The following is a 14,706-nucleotide window of genomic DNA, read 5'->3' as shown; positions in this document are numbered from 1 at the left end:
GGAAGCGACGCCGAGTGGTCCTGGCCGCCCTCCACAGCGGGGCTGGCCCTACCGGCCGATCCCTCAGGCCAGAGCCCCCTTCGCACCTTGCCCTCGGCCCCCCGGTCAGGCTGCCAACCCCGCGTCCCACTTCTAGGCCGGGACCCCCATGCCCGTCCCCGCAACTCCCTCCACACACACCCCACCCCCCCCGCAGCCTCGACCCCCGCCCCTCGCACCGCAGCCCCTCGCCCGCGCGCCCGCCCCGCACACACCTCCCGCGTCGCGCCCCCGGGAGCGAACGGGGGAGGGACGGGACGCACCTGAGCGGGCGGAGCGGGGGGGAGGGGGCGGTCGAACCTGGGGGGGAGGGGTCGAGCGCCGGCCCGCGCGCGCGACACCTCCCACTTCCGGCGGCACGAGCGGCGGGGGGCGAGGCTCGGCCCCGGAGAGGAGAGGCCGCGGTGGCACCCGCGCCGCCGCAGATGGCGCCCCCTGGCGGCCGGAGTCGGCGCGGTCGGGGCCGAGGGTTGGGGACCGGGGGGACACGGACTTGGCGGAAACCGTCCCTTGCGCTAAGATGCTAGTGGATTCCGCCCGGGCGCAGGGACTTGAGAGATGGCGACCGCGAGAAGGACTTGAGACCTGGCGGAGGGAGAACCCCTCTCTAGGAAGGTTATCAGGCCAGAGTCAGGGTCATGGCGGTCAGAGAGAGAAGAGGAACAAGTGTTGTTTTAAAGGTCTCAACCGAGATGCCTTGTCCAGAGGACGCCATGAGGGAGAGGACCGGCCTTATGGAGAGGGTAGCTTCTGCAGGTGCCCCGAGGACGCGGGGCGGTGGGCCAGCCGCCGCACACGCTGCTTCCTCAGCGGAGGACGCCCGGAGAAGCCGCCCCGCCCCCGGCGCCCCCACAACGTCGCCGGCGGCTCCTGGCCGCTCTCTCGGCCCGGCCGGGGGCCCGCCGCTGATTGGCTGCGCCGCCGGGCGGAAGTGATGCTGCTGTCACCGGCTTCTCGGGCTCCCGCGGAGCCGCGAGTTTCCGCAGGCGGGCGGCGGCGGCGGCCGGGCCGGTGAGTTGGGAACTCGGTGGGGGCGGGGCATTGGAAGTCCGGGTGCTCTAGAACTGGGGGTGGGGGCGGCTGCTGCCGCTGTCTGAGAATGAGCGAGCTGCCCAGAGGGTGCCTTCATTCCCCGCGTGCGCGAGCCCAGGGAGAAGGGGCCACGGCGTCCAGGATTCCAAGATCGTGCGGGTCCTCTGAGGAGAAGGGGGCCCTTTGCACCGGGCATTGGAGGCCAGCGGTCGATGAAACTGACCTCTGGCAGGCAGCCTGATTTCTAGGAACAGGTTGTAGAGGTTGCGAGCTTCCCAAGAGGAGGAGGAGGAAGACAGCCTCTTGGGAACAGGAATCTTGGACTCGGGCTGCCCTCCTTGGCACCTAAGAGCTGTAGAGACACGCCTAGTTAGTTGGGGCGAAGTTGAGATCTGCTTTCAGATGATAGCTAAGGTTTCTTTCCCAAAAGCCGAGGGTGGAGGTGAGCTGCGGGGTCAAGTCCTGCCCTGCCAGAAGGACTGGAGGATGTGGTGGTCAGGTTTCTCCTGTCTTCCTGAAATCTGTGGGCTCCTCTGAGACGGAAGGAGCCTTGCTCAGTTGGGTCGCTATCAACTTATCTCACAAGAATTTTCTTTTGCTTCAGTAAGGCCTGCAGATTGGGAAGGACACCTGAGTGTCTTGGGACAGTGTAGGGTGCCATCGGGCAGGGAGGTATTTTCCTGGGAACCTAAGAGAGAAGGAGATATGTGGATCTGGGGAAGGAAATGTTAGGTGGCGGAGGTTCCCTTCTCCCTTTCCAAAGAGACTTGTGTACAATACCCATATTTTCAGACTGATCCACTTGGGTATGTGTGCGGGTACTAAGCCCTGCCTCAAGGTGACCCCCTGCCCCCCAGCCCACTAGAAAGCAGATGCTTCTGAAGGAGCTCAGCCACCAGTAGGGACACACTTGTCCCACGGCCCAGTCACCTGTCCCTGTCCCCACATTTGCCCACTAATTTGGCCCTTCTGTCAAGCCATGGGTGGCAGTCCCAGGTTTAGAACACTTCACAGACAACTTGCTGAGCTAGTGACTAAGGGAAGCCCTGCAGTGGTGCTTTCCAATCCCCACCCCACCCACTTGCCTCTTATTCCTGTTCAGTTTTGTTTGCATTCTGAACTTTTCCCCATTTCGCCCCCGCCTCCTCCTACTCTTATTTCCCCTGGCGTCCTTCACAGGTACAGAAACCAGGAAATGAGCTACCACCCAGACTTCTAAAGAAGCAGTCCTACCTACTTTTTTGTTCTTTTTTTAAAAAAATATTTAGTTGTCTATTATTTATTTTGGCTGCACTGGGTCTTAGCTGTGGCATGCCGGATCTTTAGTTGCTGCTTGTGGAATCAGTTCCCTGACCAGGGATCGAACCCAGGCCCTCTGCATTGGGAGCACAGAGTCTTAGCCAGTGGACCAGGAGGCAAGTCCCCTATCTACTTTTTCAAGAGAAGTTTTGAGTAAGAGTTCAAGCCCTCCTCTCAGCATCTAGGAAAAAAAAAGAAGAGGATGGCCTGATGTTTAGGATGAGAAGTAGGGTTTCTGGGTTTTGTACCCATCTGGCCTTACTATACCACTTTGGTTCCAGTCTGTGACCTATTTGAGATTCCTGCAAGTGATCATTAGCAGTTTCTTTGGTCACAGATCCCAGGGTTCCTGGCTAGCCTCTGCTTGCTCCACTGGGTTTGGGAGGACACCATTTCTTGTTTTCTTGGGGTGTACAGGTCTGCAGTCTGTGCTGGGAGTCACCGCTACTCACAGCGGAAGGAATGCCTTTTCTCCATTTGCACAAAATGAGCGTGAGGTGGTTAACCAGACCAGGAGCTCAGCCTCACTCTGAGTCCAGGTGGGAATGGGGCCCCACTGTGGGAAGTTAGCCCTCAAGACCACGGATGGGTCTGAGAAGTCAGCTGGGGAAAGATTTCTGTCCCCTCTGAAGAAGGGAGGAGGGTCTCTTCTAAAGAACAATCATGGAGCTGCCAGGAATTGGCAGGAGCGATACGACTTCTGCGCTCAAGATGGCAACAGTGGGGAAGAGCAGTGTGGTACCTGTTAGCACCTGGACCTCCTGCTTGATTGTTTCGTGACAATCATGCCATTGAGGGACCCACTAGGCTTACTTCTGGCCCCCCACTCCCTCCAGGGGCTTATCCCTGTTGGTCAGAGATCAATGTGAATGAAAAGAGAAGATCACACGTTTAACGATTTAAAAGGCATGGGTTAGGAGTCTCCGGGTATGGTACCTTGGTGCTTGGTCGCCCCCTGAGAGTCCTGCTGTTATCAGCTGTCTTACCTCTGATGTCCTTCTCTTTGTCCGCAGCCTACTGCTCTGATGCCGAAAGGGAGGCAGAAAGTGCCACACTCAGATGCCCCCCTGGGCCTGCCCACGGGCCTCTGGCTGGAGTTAGCTGGGCTCTTCCTACTGCTTCCCTGGGTTATGGGCCTGGTGGGGGCAGGTGGGCCCAGGGCCCAGGGCCCCAGGGGGCTAAGCTGGGCAGTGCGTCTGGATGGTCCGGAAGGCGAGGGAGCAGAGGAGTCGCTGGAACGGCGGGCAGATGCTCTGGCCCAGGCGACGGGGCTGATGAACGCAGGGCGCATCGGGGAGCTCCAGGGGCACTACCTCTTGGTCCAGCCAGCAGGGCATCGCCAGGCCCGGCAGGTCAAGGCCATCCGGCAGCAGGTGGAGGCCGTGCTGGCCAGGCACGAAGCTGTGCGCTGGCACTCAGAACAGAGGCTGCTCAAGCGGACCAAGCGTGGCGTCCACTTCAATGACCCCAAGTACCCGCAGCAGTGGCACCTGGTGAGTCCAGCCCTGCCGATTCCAGCTTCAGACAGCTAGGGCAGGGGTACCCGGTGCTTGTGGGCATTTGTCTGTGTTAACTCTTCAGGGGCCTCCCATCCTTTGCTTGAGGAGACGTTTCCATGGGCTTCGATGATAGGCTTCATCCTCGGGCTCCACGTGCTCTGTGCTCACTCTCAGAGAGCCAGAGGACTGCAGTGCCCGGCGCGGGTGCTGGGGCCAGGCCGCCTGGGCTGCCTGCCACTGACTAGCCTGTGCCTTTGGGCGCACTGTTTAACCTCTCTGTTAATGGAGAGGGCAATGGTTACAGTTAAGTGAACTAATGTATGTGTGCTGGACACATGGGAAACACTTTACAAGAGTTAGCTAGTAACATTATATTATACAATGTGAATGTAATGTATATCATGCCTGTGTGGGGTTAGCTAGTAATGTTATGTTATACAATGTTAATATAATGTATATCATGCCTGTGCAGGGGTTAGCTAGTAATGTTATACTATACAATGTTAATATAATGTATATCATGCGTGCAGTGGATACTAAGTCGCTTCACTCACGTCCTACTCTGTGACCCCATGGACTGTAGCCACCAGGCTCCTCTGTCCATGGGATTCTGCAGGCAAGAATACTGGAGTGGGTTGCCATGCCCTCCTCCAGGGGATCTTCCCAACCTAGGGATTGAACCTGTGCCTCTTATGTCTCCTGCATTGGCAGGTGGGTTCTTTACCACTAGTGCCACCTGGGAAGCCCCAGTGTATATCATACGGCATATTAATACCCAGCCCTTAACCCTAGTCACTTTCACCCTTGTTGCCCATGAGTGATGCCAAGCTTTCCTGGACACCTGGGCTGTGGCAGAGCTCTCACAGGTTCCCTCCTTGGCTCCGTCCCCACCTACCCCTGTTTGTCCATCCCTCTCTCTGGCCCCCTGACAGAGGCCAAGGGCGCGAAGGGGCTGCTCGCTATACTTGTCTCCCTATGAGCTGTGCTGTGCATCACTGGACTCCCAAGGCTCAGAGAGCAGTTCCTGACCCCGTCTCTCCCCCAGAATAACCGGCGGAGCCCCGGCAGGGACATCAATGTGACGGGTGTCTGGGAGCGCAATGTCACCGGGCGCGGGGTGACCGTGGTGGTCGTGGACGACGGCGTGGAGCACACCATCCAGGACATCGCCCCCAACTACGTGAGTGGCCCTGGAGTCAGTCCCGCCCCCTGGCCTTACCTGATTCTTGATGTTGCCTCAGGCCTGTTCCCTTTCCCAGTGACCTCTCACTGGGCCAGAGGGAAGGGCCTCGGAGGTAGGATGCTGCTCTTCATCTGCTCCTCTCCCCCAGGCAGCCTTGTGCCTGGCAGCTAGATCACAGGCTCCAGCTCAGCAGAGAGATACTTCCTGGATCCTGCTGCCACTCCCTGCCCTGGGAAATAAGGAGTAGCCCTAGGCAAATTCCCTCTCCACTCAAGTCCTAGTGCCTCCCCCTCTATAAAGCCTGCCCTTTAAGTAGCCGGAAGCCTCTTTTATCCCAGGCTTACCATGGAAGCAGCTCCTGGGCATATTTCTATAATATTGGCCAAGAGAGAAGTTTGCCTAGAGCTATAGCACTTCTGGCGCTAAAGAGCCTGCCTGCCAATGCAGGAGGCCCAACAGACTCAAGTTCAGTCCCCAGGTCAGGAAGATCCCCTGGAGAAGGAAATGGCAAACTCCTCCAGTATTCTTGCCTGGAGAATCCCATGGACAGAGGAACCTGGCTGGCCACAGTCCATGGGGTCGCAAAGAGTCGGGCACGACTGAAGCAACTTGGCACAGCACAGCACAGCACGCAGCACTTCTCAGCTTTGCCCTAGGTGTCCTGTCCTTCTGCCGCCTGTGTGGCTGGCAGAGATGGGCCCGCAGTGTTGGCTCAGAGCCCCAAACCCCCAGTTCTCTCTCCCTGAGCTCCAGGAGCTGACCGGTTGGAACCAGTGAGTGACGACATCTCCCCCCTCCTCCCCTGCCATGTTTCAGAGCCCTGAGGGCAGCTATGACCTCAACTCTAATGACCCTGACCCCATGCCCCACCCGGACTTGGAGAATGGCAACCACCACGGCACGCGGTGCGCGGGCGAGATTGCTGCCGTGCCCAACAACAGCTTCTGTGCGGTGGGAGTAGCGTTCGGGAGCCGCATAGCAGGTACCTCCAGTCCAGCCTCAGTACACCCCCCGGCCCTGCTGTGACTGCTGTCTTCATCCTCTGTCCCTCCTCCTTGAATTCCAACACGACTTTATTTCCCCTTCAACACACAGCAGAAAGCAAAGGGTACACTTATAAATAGGTGTCTGCAGGACAGATCGGCTCATTGATTTTTTCTCAGTGCTTTGGTGTTTCTAACATGTTTTTAGCAGCAAACCCCACTTCAAAAAGGGCTTCCCAGGTGGCTCAGTGGTAAAGAATTCGCTTGTCAATCAATGTAGGAGACACAAGAGATGTGGGTTTAATCCCTGGATCAGGAAGATCCCCTGGAGTAGAAAATGGCAACCCACTCCAGTATTTTTGCCTAGAAAATTCCATGGACAGAGGACCCTAGCATGGTCCGTGGAGTCACAAAGAGTCGGACACGACTGAGCACGCACGACTATATAAAACAGCTAAGAACGTGGAAATGAGCTGGATGAGAGATGGAGGTAAAAGGCCACCTGCTCAGACCCCACTTCCCTTTTCCTGATCATGGTTATGCCCCATCAGTGCTCAGCTCATTGTAATGATAGCTCCTTTTACTTATCCATGATATTGTATTTTCATGGTTTACCAATGGCCTCCTCATCTCCCCTTCTTTCTTGATCCCGTGTGTCTGTGGAGGCCCCTCTCCCTTCTCCCAGCTCTCTAGCTCCCGCCCCTGCTGATGGTCACTGTCTGCTTCCAATCCCTTCAAGAGAGCTGAGTGGCCCTGGCCCATACTGGGGTGGTTCTATGGCCCCTTGGCCTCTCGGTCTTTGTCCATCAAGGCAGAGGGTGAAGGGAATGGATGCAGACGCCTTCCTGGTGATTTCTCATAAACGCTTGGAGCCTGCATTTACGAGGCTGGAACAGAGTGGCTGCATTCCTCCTATAGTCCAGCAGGGGACAGCAGCCCTCTCTGTAAATGAGACTACAGAGGGAGGGAGCCCAGGTCCCTTCTGAGAGCTCCACCAGGATGTGACCTGCCCCGTCTTAGAAGGTGAGACTAGACATCCGTGGGAGGAGCAATGGGCTGAGAACCATCTGTTGAATACCATCTGTGTCAGGCATCGCTGCAGTGTTTTATGAGATAGAGGATGCATGAAAAAAGGGAACTTTGGATTCCCTACCTTCTAGCCTATGCCTCTGCCCACCAGACCCCAGGATCCGTAAAGTCTAAGATTTAGCATTACATTAGAAAATATTTCTGGCCAGGTACATGCACGTGATATAAAGATTCAAAAGATCCGAGAGCGCTTAGAAAAGTTAAGTCTCCACAGGGGGCCCCCACAACCACCCGGCTCCCCATCTAGGAGACCAGCATTACTGAGGAGCTGGTATGGCCTACACTGCCTAGGTATCCGGGTACTGGATGGACCCCTGACAGACAGCATGGAGGCTGTGGCGTTCAATAAACACTACCAGATCAACGACATCTACAGCTGCAGGTGAGGTGCAGCCAGGAGCAAGGTGAAGGGTCCAGAGGCGGGGGCACCGGGCGAAGCCCCCACCAGAGAACAGCGGTGTGTGGGGGGCTCTCCCATGGGGTACAACCTGTAAGTCCACTGCCCTCATTTCTCCAGACCCCCAGCTTCTGGATTCTCCGTCTTAAGCCCCAAGTCACCCCAGTGATCAGGTTGCCACACAAGAAGTGTTCCATCCCTCCTTGAGTTTATTTAATAAACTCGTAATGCTCTGGAAGAAATTTAGGATTCCTGTCCTACCACAACTGGGCTGAATACCCAGTGCAAAGCCCCTCTGCCCCCACCCAGGGGCAGCTCCAGGTTGTGGATCTGGCAGGAAGGGGGTGGCTGATAAGCAGGAGCTGAGGTTGGGTTGCTGGCGCCGCATCGATGGCAGCCTGTTCTTCCCCAGCCAGTATCTCCTGTAGATACACAACGTCCTCCACATGTAGAGAAAGGACCGAGAACTCCTAGACACCTTACACAGGTTGTCTACTTCCTTCGCAGGTGCTCTGCCATCAGGCCTAGAATTAGCTTCTTTGGTGGGGAAGGGGTGGCCTCTCATCCCTTTCCACCACTCTGTACTCCCTGGGGACCTGAGAAGGGGTTTTTAGGAGCAGGTTAGAGTAGTCCTGAACTCGGAAAGTTTCCAAGGACAAGAACATTAGCACGTCCTTCTGTTTTCCACTTTGGAGTGAGGGCTGGACTCTTACGTCCTTTCATCACGCGAGTCCTGGGCTGGAGCCCTTGGGAGGAGGGGAAGCGTGGGGCAGAGGGATGGCCCGCCGAGGCTGGGCTGGGTGGGCAGCCACGGCCTGGCCCTGGCTCTTCCCACTGGGTGTCTCTCCACAGCTGGGGACCAGACGATGACGGGAAGACAGTGGATGGACCCCACCAGCTGGGCAAGGTAGCTGGGAACCGTGGAGACCTTGGGGACCAAGTTCACCCTCGTCATCCCATTCCCGGAAGTGCTCCCGCCCTCCCCCAGACCTGCCTTGTAGCCCCGACCACTCCTTTGGGAACAGCACTCCTGCCCTGGGGTGAAGGGGTGAGGGGGACATTCTTAGAATGGAGCAGTGCTTTGCTCTGATTTTGTGCTCAGCTCCGCATTTCTGGCCCACCTTCTCTGATAAGCAGAGCACATCCATCAAGCAGTTGTTCCACTAATAGCCCCCTAACCCTCTTAAGTCCATCTTTAAGTCTCTTTCTCCCTTGTCCAATGCCCTTGAGGTTTTTTGTTTTCCTTCTAGAAGGGGACAGGAGGGCGAGTGGCGTGGTAGGTGGGGTCTTCCTGTGAGTTCCTCAGCTGACCTGGGTGTTTTGCTCCTCAGGCTGCCTTGCAGCACGGGGTGATCGCTGGCCGCCAGGGCTTTGGGAGCATCTTTGTGGTGGCCAGTGGCAATGGGGGCCAGCACAACGACAACTGCAACTACGATGGCTATGCCAACTCCATCTACACTGTCACCATAGGTAGGGGGCCCAGTGGTCCCACAGCGCACGGGTGCTCACGTTGTGTGTGTGTGTGTGAGAGAGAGAGAGGGAGAGAAAGAGAGACTCAGCAGTGAGGAGACTTGTATCTGGGGGTGTGTGTGTCACTTAGAGGTGACCGGACCATGTATCTCAGTGTGTGTGTGTGGTGTGTCACTCAGGGGTGAAGAGACTGTGTATCCGGGTGTGTGTGTATGTGTGTGTGTGTGTGTGTGACTCAGGGGTAAAGGGACTGTATATCTGAGTGTGTGTGTTTGTGTGTCAGAGGTGAGGGGACCATGTATCTCAGTGTGTGTGTATGTGTGTGTCAGGGGTGAAGGGACTGTATATCTGGGTGTGTGTCAGGGGTGAGGGGACCATGTATCTCAGTGAGTGTGTGGTATGTCACTCAGGGGTGAAGGGACTATATCTGGTTGTTTGTGTGTGTGTCACTCAGGGATAAAGGGACTGTATACCGGGGGGTGTGTGTACGTGTCAAAGGTGAAGAGACCGTGTATCTCAGTGTGTGTCACTCGGGTGAAGGGACCGTATATCTGGATATGTGTGTGTATGTGTGTATGTGTCAGGGGTGAGGGGACCATGTATCTCAGTGTGTATATGTGTGTGTCACTCAAGAGTAAAGGAACCATGTGTTTGGATGTGTGTGTGAGGGGACCAAGTATGTCAGTGTGTGTATGTGTGTGTCACTCAGGGGTGACGGGACCATGTATCTGGATGTGTGTGTGTGTGTGTCACTCAAGCTGATGGGACTGTATATGTGTGTGTCACTCAGGGGTGAGGGGACCATGTATCTGGGTGTGTGTTACTCGGGGGTGAAGGGACCGTGTGTCTGGGTGCATGTCACTCAAGGGTGAGGGGACCATGTATCTGGATATGTGTGTGTGTCACTCGAGCTGAAGGGACTGTGTGTATGTGTGTCACTCAGGGGTGAAGGGACCATGTATCTGGGTGTGTGTTACTCAGGGGTGAAGGGACCGTGTGTCTGGGTGTGTGTTACTCAGGGGTGAAGGGACCGTGTGTCTGGGTGTGTGTTACTCAGGGTGAAGGGACCATGTGTCTGGGTGTGTGTCACTCAGGGGTGAAGGGACCATGTGTCTGGGTGTGTGTCACTCAGGAGTGAAGGGACCGTGTGTCTGGGTGTGTGTTACTCAGGGGTAAAGGGACCATGTGTCGGGGTATGTGTCACTCAGGGGTGAGGGGACCATGTATCTGGGTAGTTGTCACTCAAGCATGAAGGGACCGTGTGTCTGGGTGTGTGTTACTCAGGGTGAAGAGACTGTGTGTCTGGGTGCGTGTCACTCAGGGGTGAAGGGACCATGTGTCTGGATGTGTGTCAGGGGTGAAGGGACCGTGTATCTGGGTGTGTGTTACTCAGGGTGAAGGGACCATGTGTCTGGGTGTGTGTTACTCAGGGGTGAAGGGACCGTGTGTCTGGGTGTGTGTTACTCAGGGTGAAGGGACCGTGTGTCTGGGTGTGTGTCACTCAAGGGTGAGGGGACCATGTGTCTGGGTGTGTGTGTGTGTCACTTGAGCTGAAGGGACTGTGTGTGTGTGTGTGTCACTCGGGTAAGGGGCCGTATATCTGGGTGTGTGTCACTCAGGGGTGAGGGGCTGTGCGTCTGGGTGTGTGTCACTCAGGGGTGAAGGGACTGTGTGGGTGTGTGTCACTAAGGGGTGAGGGGCTGTGTGTCTGGGTGTGTGTCACTCAGGGGTGAGGGGTCGTGTATCTGGGTGTGTGTCACTCAGGGATGAGGGGCCATGTATCTGAGTTTGTGTCACTCAGGGGTGAGGGGCTGTGTGTCTGGGTTTGTGTCACTCAGGGGTGAGGGGACCATATGTCTGGGTGTGTGTCACTAAGGGGTGAGGGGCCATGTATCTGGGTGCATGTCACTAAGGGGTGAGGGGCCGTGTATCTGGGTGTCACTCAGGGGTGAGGGGACCATGTATCTGGGTGTGTGTCACTCAGGGGTGAAGGGACCATGTGTCTGGGTGTGTCAGGGGTGAGGGGACAGTGTGTCTGGGTGTGTGTCACTCAGATGTGAGGGGACTGTGTATGTGGGTGTGTGTCACTCAAGGATGAGGGGACCGTGTGTCTGGGTGTGTGTCACTCAGGGCTGAAGGGACCGTGTGTCTGGGTGTGTGTCACTCAGGGCTGAAGGGACCGTGTGTCTGGGTGTATATCACTCGGGTGAGTGGACTATGTGTCTGGGTGTGTGTCACTCAGAGGTGAGGGGCCATGTATCTGGGTGTGTGTCACTCAGAGGTGAGGGGCTGTGTATCTGGGTGTGTGCGTCAGTGGTGAGGGGACCGTGTGTCTGGGTGTGTGTCACTCAGTGCTGAGGGGCCGTGTATGTGGGTGTGTGTCACTCAGGTGTGAGGGGACCATGTATTTGTGTGTGTGTCACTCAGGGGTGAGGGGACCATGTATCTGGGTGTGTGTCACTCAGGGGTGAGGGGACCATGTATCTGGGTGCATGTCACTCAGGGGTGAGGGGACCATGTATCTGGGTGTGTGTCACTCAGGGGTGAAGGGACCGTGTATCTCTGTGTGTGGCACCTAGGAGTGAGGGGACCATGTATCTGGATGTGTGTGTGTGTGTCACTCGAGCTGAAGGGACTGTGTGTGTGTGTGTGTCACTCCAGTGAAGGGACCATGTGTCTGGGTGTGTGTCACTCAGGAGTGAAGGGACCATGTGTCTGGGTGTGTGTCACTCGGGTGAGAGGCCATGTATCTGTGTGTGTGTCACTCAGGGGTGAAGGGACTGTGTCTGGGTGTGTGTCACTCAGGGGTGAGGAGCCGTGTATCTGGGTGCGTGTGTCAGTGGTGAGGTGACCGTGTGTCTGGGTGTGTGTCACTCAGGGGTGAGGGGCCGTGTATCTGGGTGTGTGTCACTCGGGTGAGGGGACCGTGTGTCTGGGTATTTGTCACTCAGGGGTGAGGGGACCATGTATGGGTGTGTGTCACTCAGGGGTGAAGGGACCGTGTGTCTGGGCGTGTGTCACTCAGTGGTGAGGGGCTGTGTATCTGGGTGTGTCATTCAGGGGTGAGGGGACCACGTATGGGTGTGTGTCACTCAGGGGTGAGGGGCCGTGTGTCTGGGTGTGTGTCACTCAGTGGTGAGGGGCCGTGTATCTGGGTGTGTCATTCAGGGGTGAGGGGACCATGTATGGGTGTGTGTCACTCAGGGGTGAGGGGCTGTGTGTCTGGGTGTGTGTCACTCAGTGGTGAGGGGCCGTGTATCTGGGTGTGTGTGTCAGGGGTGAGGGGACCATGTATGGGTGTGTGTCACTCAGGGGTGAAGGGACTGTGTGTCTGGGTGTGTGTCACTCAGTAGTGAGGGGCCATGTATCTGGGTGTGTCACTCGGGTGAGGGGACCATGTATGGGTGTGTGTCACTCAGGGGTGAGGGGCCGTGTGTCTGGGTGTGTGTCACTCAGTGGTGAGGGGCCGTGTATCTGGGTGTGTGTGTCAGGGGTGAGGGGACCATGTATGGGTGTGTGTCACTCAGGGGTGAGGGGACTGTGTGTCTGGGTATTTGTCACTCAGGGGTGAGGGGACCATGTGTGGGTGTGTGTCACTCAGGGGTGAAGGGACCGTGTGTCTGGGTGTGTGTCACTCAGTGGTGAGGGGCCGTGTATCTAGGTGTGTGTCACTCAGTGGTGAGGGGCCGTGTATCTGGGTGTGTGTCACTCAGTGGTGAGGGGCCGTGTATCTGGGTGTGTGTGTCAGGGGTGAGGGGACCACATATGGGTATGTGTCACTCAGGGGTGAGGGGCCGTGTGTCTGGGTGTGTGTCACTCAGTGGTGAGGGGCTGTGTATCTGGGTGTGTGTGTCAGGGGTGAGGGGACCACATATGGGTATGTGTCACTCAGGGGTGAGGGGCTGTGTATCTGGGTGCGTGTCACTCAGAGTTGAAGGGACTGTGTATCTGGGTGTGTGTCACTCAGGGGTGAGGGGACCGTGTGTCTGGGCATTTGTCACTCAGGGATGAGGGGACCATGTATGGGTGTGTGTCACTCAGGGGTGAGGGGCCGTGTATCTGGGTGCGTGTCACTCAGAGTTGAAGGGACTGTGTATCTGGGTGTGTGTCACTCAGGGGTGAGGGGACCATGTATCTGGATGTGCGTCTGTGTCACTCGAGCTGAAGGGACTGTGTGTGTATGTATGTGTCACTCAGGGGTGAAGGGACCATGTGTCTGGGTGCGCGTCTGTGTCACTCGAGCTGAAGGGACTGTGTGTGTATGTGTCACTCGGGTGAAGGGACCATGTGTCTGGGTGTGTGTCACTCAGGGGTGAGGGGACCGTGTGTCTGGGTGTGTGTCACTCATGGGTGAAGGGACCGTGTGTCTGGGTGTGTGTCACTCAGGGGTGAAGGGACCGTGTGTCTGGGTGCATGTCACTCCGGGGTGAGGGGCCGTGTATCTGGGTGCGTGTCACTCAGAGTTGAAGGGACTGTGTATCTGGGTGTGTGTCACTCAGGGGTGAGGGGACCATGTATCTGGATGTGCGTCTGTGTCACTCGAGCTGAAGGGACTGTGTGTGTATGTGTCACTCAGGGGTGAAGGGACCATGTATCTGGGTGTGTGTCACTCAGGGGTGAGGGGACCGTGTATCTGGTGTGTGTCACTCAGGTGTGAGGGGACAGTGTATGTGGGTGTGTGTCACTCAGGGGTGAGGAAAATGTGTATCTGGGTGTCACTCAGGGGTGAGGGGGCCGTGTGTCTGGGTGTGTATGACTCAGTGGTGAGGGGCCATGTATCTGGGTGTGTGGGTGTGTGTCACTCAGGTGTGAGGAGACAGTGTATGTGGGTGTGTGTCACTCAGGGGTGAGGAAACCGTGTATCTGAGTGTCACTCAGGGGTGAGGGGGCCGTGTGGGTGTATATCACTCAGGGGTGAGGGGACCATGTGTCTGTGTGTGTGTCACTTGGGTGACAGGGCCGTGTGTCTGGGTGTGTATCACTCAGTAGTGAGGGGCCATGTATCTGGGTGTGTGGGTGTGTGTCACTCAGGTGTGAGGGGACAGTGTATGTGGGTGTGTGTCACTCAGGGGTGAGGAAACTGTGTATCTGGGTGTCACTCAGGGGTGAGGGGGCCGTGTGTCTGGGTGTATATCACTCAGGGGTGAGGGGACTGTGTGTGTGTGTGTCACTCGGTTGAGGGGACCGTGTGTCTGTGTGTGTGTCACTCTGGTGTGAGGGGACCGTGTATGTGGGTGTGTGTTACTCAGCGGTGAGGGAACCGTGTATCTGGGTGTCCCTCAGGGGTGAGGGGACCATGTGTCTGGGTGTGCCCCTAGCTTCCATGTGTCTGTCTGAGTGTGTGTGCACAGTCTCTCTTCAGACTCAGCCCTGCTCTCAGGGGAGGTCAGGACTTCCTTATAAGTTATTCCCGGGAGCACTTCCTACCCATCATCTAAGATAACCCCCTCCGTGCCCCCCGCCCCCACCTCCACCACCACAGCTGGTTAGGCCTCTGGTCCAGCCTCTCTTCCCACGGGTCACTTCCCTCCTGCTTGAAACGTTCCCTGACCTCCCTGCCACACCAGCCTAAATTAACTGCCTTTTACCTGTGCTGCCTGCTGTAGGCATTTACCATCCCACCTGTACCTACTTCTCTGACCTCCCCTGACCATGGGCTCCTTGAGATCAGGTCTGTGGCCTTTCCCCACAATCCCTATGTCTCACACAGTGTGT

The 14,706-nt window shown here is 56.8% G+C and overlaps 2 protein-coding genes across 6 annotated transcripts in view; one reads left to right on the top strand and one right to left on the bottom strand.

Annotated features, from left to right (window-relative positions):
- The window catches only part of RNF214 (ring finger protein 214), a 50,986-nt gene extending 50,595 nt beyond the window's left edge, over positions 1-391 (bottom strand). Inside the window, exon 1 of one of the 3 annotated variants that reach the window (XM_005215867.5) lies at positions 255-391. The gene's annotated coding sequence lies outside the window, so the exon portion shown is untranslated. 3 annotated transcript variants of the gene reach the window in all.
- Positions 392-978: 587 nt separating this feature from the next.
- Positions 979-14,706, top strand: part of PCSK7 (proprotein convertase subtilisin/kexin type 7) — a 29,356-nt gene continuing 15,628 nt past the window's right edge. The window contains exons 1-8 of one of the 3 annotated variants that reach the window (XM_005215839.5): positions 979-1,050; positions 2,788-2,909; positions 3,384-3,863; positions 4,915-5,049; positions 5,869-6,034; positions 7,416-7,506; positions 8,374-8,428; positions 8,853-8,991. In XM_005215839.5, the coding sequence (XP_005215896.1) occupies positions 3,396-3,863; positions 4,915-5,049; positions 5,869-6,034; positions 7,416-7,506; positions 8,374-8,428; positions 8,853-8,991 (1,054 nt within the window). In that variant the 5' untranslated portion in view covers positions 979-1,050; positions 2,788-2,909; positions 3,384-3,395. Of the gene's footprint in view, positions 1,051-2,786; positions 2,910-3,383; positions 3,864-4,914; positions 5,050-5,868; positions 6,035-7,415; positions 7,507-8,373; positions 8,429-8,852; positions 8,992-14,706 lie in introns of those variants that run through there. The other 2 variants (XM_024975247.2, NM_001192978.2) reach the window with 2 other exon arrangements.

The sequence above is a fragment of the Bos taurus genome, chromosome 15, assembly GCF_002263795.3.
Source record: "Bos taurus isolate L1 Dominette 01449 registration number 42190680 breed Hereford chromosome 15, ARS-UCD2.0, whole genome shotgun sequence".
Lineage (NCBI taxonomy): Eukaryota > Metazoa > Chordata > Mammalia > Artiodactyla > Bovidae > Bos > Bos taurus.
The sequence above is the reverse complement of the archived record's forward strand: the minus strand, read 5'-3'. Positions and strand labels throughout refer to the sequence as shown.